The 6000-nt window shown below is 39.5% G+C and overlaps 1 protein-coding gene across 1 annotated transcript in view; it reads left to right on the top strand.

Annotated features, from left to right (window-relative positions):
• LOC133982056 (polypeptide N-acetylgalactosaminyltransferase 18-like) overlaps nucleotides 1-4491 on the top strand; it is a 162644-nt gene extending 158153 nt beyond the window's left edge. The window contains exon 11 of the mRNA XM_062420957.1: nucleotides 4345-4491. Coding sequence (XP_062276941.1) covers nucleotides 4345-4491 — 147 coding nt within the window. The remainder of the gene's footprint in view (nucleotides 1-4344) is intronic.
• Nucleotides 4492-6000: the final 1509 nt, after the last annotated feature.

Raw genomic sequence — 6000 nt, forward strand, 5'->3', positions numbered from 1 at the left:
TGTGGACATTTTGTTCTATCAAGCAATCACATATACACATGCCGGCCAGCCCCCATGTGGGCAAAGTGCTCCGTGCAGAGGCAACGGCGCACACAATCATCAAGCTGAGTGAATCAACATCCTTTCCAGAAAGTGAAAGCCATAAGGAGAACGTGACTGTGTTACTGTTGTACTCACGTCTGTTTTTTATTGTATTTGTATTGTAGTCAACCACTCTCAAATAGACATCAGAAGAGCAACAAGATTCAGACTGTGTATGTGTATTCTCGGGTATTCAACATGTTAACACACAGTCATGTTGTGGAGACTCACCTCCCAATTCCCCTCAATTTAAATAATTGATTTTAGGTTGAAGACTTGGTTTTAAGTTTAGTTTAGGGTTATGTTAAGGTTAAAGTAAGGATTAGGGTTAGGCACATAGTTGTTATCGCCGAGATTAGGATAAAGCTCCGGGAAAGTAATCGAAGTCAATGTAATGACCTCTGAAGCAATAGAAGCGTGTGTGTGTGTGTGTGTGTGTGTGTGTGTGTGTGTGTGTGTGTGTGTGTGTGTGTGTGTGTGTGTGTGTGTGTGTGTGTGTGTGTGTGTGTGTGTGTGTGTGTGTGTGTGTGTGTGTGTGAGAAATCTAAAGCATATTGATTTTAAAGCAGAGGAGTCCTCCTAAAGCACACAGCAAGTTTGATGCAAATGGGTTTAGTCTCCTCTGCCAGGGCTCCGGCTCATTAAAACATATTACTGTTCTTGCCATATAACCAACTACTTTAGGTGCCGGCCTATTGTTCAAGAAACTAAGATGTAAACACATACACACAATGGAGAGGTAGGGGCTTATATTGAATAACAGTAAAGCAAGCCTTTTATTCAAAATGACATTGTTTTGAACAAATACGGCACACACACTAATGCACACGCATGTTGTATATTCATACACCACGTGGCTCTCTCTTTATCTCAATACATTTAACTTCAATCTCCTTTATTGGAACACACATCAGATTGCCAAAACATGCACAATAGTGCATAATAAACACTGAGCATCCATTGAATCCATGTGAACAAAATAAAAATAACTTTGCAATGAAACCAAAGCGAATATGTTGCAAGACAATCGTTAATATTATCTAATGTGTCCTGACCATATTGTATGTAACATGTATTTACTGTTTAAGGGAAAGACATAATGAATGCATTCATATGAGCACTAGTATCCGGATTATGACTCATGGTTTGCTCATGGAAATCCTGGTTTCAGAAGCTGGAGTACTCCTATAGAAACCAGGATGCTATTGCAATGTTCTTTGATGATACAGAACATATAGTGGCTGAGATGAGTCAAGACATAAAAGGGCACAGATAATCAGAATCTTGGATACAGGGATATGAATAACCTGGTTTCCCATGCTCCATGTAGACATCATATCCCTAATTTGATCAAAACCAGGATAAGACTCAAAACTGAGATACTAATGCTCATGTCCAGTAGGATTTCAAGGGTCAGTTCTGACCTAATTACCAAAATCCTGCATTTAACCCTAGAGTTTGAACAAATAACGAACAATTCCAAAATGCACATACGATCGCAACCAGGCTGCCTGACAGGCTGGTCTTCATTAGTATTTTATCCCCACAATGGTAAAAACTATTAAAGCTTGATAGTGTTTTCCAACCAATTCTTTTATTTGCAGTCCAGTTTAATAATAAAACACATCTTCTGCATCTTTCACGAAACATATTCAATAACATTTTTTTTGTTAAATAAACCACTTCATAAAAATAGATTCTAAGTGAACACATTTCCTTATTTCAAGCTTATAGAGCATGTGTTTCTATTAGATTTCTGTCAGCAGTTGGAGGCAAATATTTATTTGGAGGGTGATGGATGACAGAAGTTAAATTTTTTTCGGATAAGTTTACATCAAACTGTGATGAGGTTCATGATAAGATGTTGTTTCATTACGAGCCTCCAGTACAGCTTCAGTGCTGCAGGGCATAAATTGAAGGAGGGACATGATTATTTCTAAAAATGTTCCCTCATTAAGTGTTTGGAGAACTCTGTCTGACACAAACTCTCTACTTTAGGTGTTCAATCGGGCTAAAAGACCAGTGTGCAGAACTTAGTGGCATTCAGCAGAACAGACTTGGCAGAAATTAAGAATTGTTGAGTTTTTGTTACTTTAGAATGAGCCATTTTTATCTACATTGGAAGTGGATCCCACGAAGGCCACCATGTTGCACTGCCATGTTTCTATAGTAGCCCAGAACAGACAAACCAAACACTGGCTCTAAAGAGTGCCTTTTTCGTTGTTCATGAGTTTCACTGCCACCATAGTTCTCCTACATGCTTGGAAGGGTAAAGCGTGGGGTATTCAGTTGATTGAAATCTGCAACCTCACCACTAGATGCCACTAAATCCCACACACCGGCCCTTTAAAATCATGCTGGTCATTGCAAACAATTTACATATTTTTATACTCATCAAACCATTCTGTGTGCCCCTCATTGAAGCATATTCAGTCATTATGTTTTTCCAATTATTTATTCAGCATTATCCTGTAATTTGTCTCCTGGCAGTGCATTATGTTGGCATGCTCCACGAGTTGTGCACTTAATCATTTATTTAGTTATGTATACATTTATGTTATTTATTTATGTTTTAATTTACCAAGGACAGTGCACATTAATCAACTTTTTAGTTTTCACATCAGTGTACTAGTGCTGGAGTTAGCTAATGAGCTCATTTTCATCTGTACTTTTTGGGCAGGCACAAATGAGTGACCTAATGTCAAAAAGTACTACAATAACAGCAACATACATAAATACATTATAGAAGTAACAGAGATATATAAAAACAATTCAATAGGTACACTATTCCAGTAGCGGTTGGCTCTGACTGAGAGGGCTGTTTGCCCAAACTTGCTACATCTGTATTGTATAAGACAGTCTTCTCTGGTAGTCTCCCCTTCAGCTTACTGGCTCAATGGACGAGGTGCAAGCTAATGTAAGACCTTAAAGATGAGACAAGCATCTGCAAAATTAAATAAATTGTACATTTGTACTTTATGGCAATGATAGTTTGGTCTTTTGGTCAAATGTTTTTAGTTTGTGTTGGTTTCAGGGTTGTCTTGCTTGCCATTTTGGAAGGCAGTATGCTATGTCGGAGAAGATCAAGGCTGCTTCTATTCGTAGGTTTGGTCTTATATGCTTAAAATTCTCCAGGTTGAATTTGACAGTAGTGGTCACCTTTTTAACATGCTTTTTAAACAATAGATTCAACTCTAGCATGATTCCAAGGTATTTAAAATGAGACACCGCCTTGAGCTTGTCTCCTTTAACAAAAACCCTGGGTTGGTGAGTTTCTGTGGGTTTCTAATGTTCATAAGTAGGACTTTTAAAGTAGTGTGTTGCTATGTGTGTCCACTTGCTTAATGTGGTTCTAATTTGTGATTACGGGCTGTGAAATTCAAAACACAAGGTCAAATATATACTGGCAGACAGATGATATGCCTTTGTAGCTAGACTGTAAACCAGCTCATAAGTTTTACAGCGTACATCCAGCTGCTGGATGGATGCATGGCGTGAAAGATCCAGAAACTCAAACTTCAGTTACAAAGATTATTGACTTTTACACCATTAAAGACTATTGATTGGCTGGCAGAGGTCTATTTAAGTTTTATATCTGCATTTTAGTGTAGTGCAGTTAATGGGTGGTGTACCACTTAATACGTGCTATGTTCCTTTCCATACTTTGTTGTGTGACTCTAGATTTATACATTTAGATTTAGACTTTAGTTGTATTTATTTTATGTTCAGCTCTATTTTGTATTCAGGCTATGTAGCCAATAGTGTTTTAACTGAATTGAGGTTGTTCTGGTCCATACTGTAAATGAGTCAAATACACCTATACATATGGTACAAATACTACATTTGTGAATTTGTGTGTGGGAGTTATTCACATAGTGGTATCATACCACAGGCGGAGCAGTAAGTGGTAAAAGGGTAACTAAATAGTGAAACTAATGTGATGAGTTGCAGCAGACATGCAGTTTTCTGGGAGTTTGTTTCCGATAGGTTATAACAGCTCAAAAAACATTTGCTTGGGTTTGATTACACCATTACAGCAGCCTTTTTGTCTTCATCTATAAATGATCATTGAATAAGTGCAATAATGTACTCAGAGACATGCCAGTATCTGAAAATAATGGATTCAATAGAGATTCAGTGGAGGGAACACACTGAAGCGGCCTTCTCCGACATTCTCATTCAATGTTTTCCTATAACATAACACATTGTTGGTAACTGTAAATCTCTCTCTCTCTCTTTCTCTCTATCTTACTCTCTCTTCAGGGTGGCTCCATCCAGAACACAGACTCTCAGCGTTGTCTGGAGTTGGTGGAGAGTAGACAGTCAGAGTTCAGTTTCCAGCTGGCCATTCAGGACTGCACCGATCAAAAATGGACCATCACTAACATACTGACTGTCCTGCCTCAGTGAGACAGTTTGAGACTAGTTTGAGTCCAGTTCGAGCAAATGAACTGCTGCAAACTGCAAAAACCAAATTGTACCAGATGATGGATGGACTGTCACCGAGATGTGGAGCATGTAAAAGGAATTAGAGTCCAGTTTGAAAAGGACTAACATGCTGACCTAAGCAGCGAACTAAGCATCCAAAAAATGAGCTTCGATATCAGACCCATTTTTTAACGAGAATCTGCACAGGAAAAGATGTGCTTCAATCAGACACGGACCATCAGTAACCTAATAACCGTTTTATACCAATGACCTGAGAGAGGAGACACTCACAGATGGAATCAGGGCTCTTAAAGCTCCATTTTGCAATTGAAATGAGAAATATAGCGGCTTGTTCCAGGGGACGGGTTTGTGAAATCACGTAACTACTCTGGTTATAGCGGGAGCAGGCCTGTGACGTATTGTGGGTCCCCGGCCGCAGTTTAAGATAGCGGCTGCTCTCCCTCAGTCTCATCGCACAATCACCATAACAAATTGAGTGAGCACGGTTCCAATACGTTTGTGTGCAGAGGGGGGAAATTAAAGTGAGTGAATGCCCACATTCCAGGAAAATCTAACAATTTTAGGATGCAAAACTAGATGAATTGTAACACAAAAATCTATGGAGGTAGACAGGCTTTGAGGTATTACAATGAGATACCACTTGACTCAGAGAGTAGGCAGGAGCGATGCTGGAGATTACCTCAGTATCAGAGTGAAATGGAGGATAACCACCGAGTGATTTAAACAGGCTCAGTGACTGAAACAGTATCCTTCACATATTTTAGGAGTGTGCTTTGGAATTAATTTGATCAGAAGCAGAGCTGTCGAACGTGCTGGCATGCGCTGCATATGTGTGGGTTCAGAGAGAGAGCAAAAGCGGATTTCAGGACTTCCTGCTCGCTCCTGTAACACAAGCAAATTACACAACTCTGGCTTACGCAGCATCGACACATCTTAAACGGACCTGAAAGAGTAAAAGTGAAGTGGAAACTGTTAGTGTTGGAGAAGATGAAGCATACCTCAAGAACTCCTGCCAAGGTCTGATTTCAAAGCAAGTACATCAGTCCTTTAAAAGCAGGCAAAGACTCCACACTGACACTGATGTTAATTCAGAGCAGCAGGTCAGTGATGTACAGTCTGCTGGTTCAAATTTTGTGTTGATGAGAAATAAGGAGTAAAAGGAAAAATCCACCTTCGATTTCTGTCAATCCACACAGGTCCCCTTAGATATTCAGAAGAATCAAAGCTGTTGTTGCACTGCCATAACAGGTAGAATAAATAGGAACATTTCAGTTCAATACAGTGTGTATATACGCCCACACAGTAGAAGATGTCTAATCAGGCAAAATAATTGAAAATTCCTGTGTGGGTGGAAGATGGCTATGCAGGAGCTTTAATAGAGCAAAAAGTCTGAAAAATGCTGATCCTATTTCAGGGGCCTCCTCCGAAGTCCTCCTTTCATAATCCACGACCGAGAGTTCATCCTTGTTG

This window comes from Scomber scombrus, chromosome 6 (assembly GCF_963691925.1).
Source record: "Scomber scombrus chromosome 6, fScoSco1.1, whole genome shotgun sequence".
Lineage (NCBI taxonomy): Eukaryota > Metazoa > Chordata > Actinopteri > Scombriformes > Scombridae > Scomber > Scomber scombrus.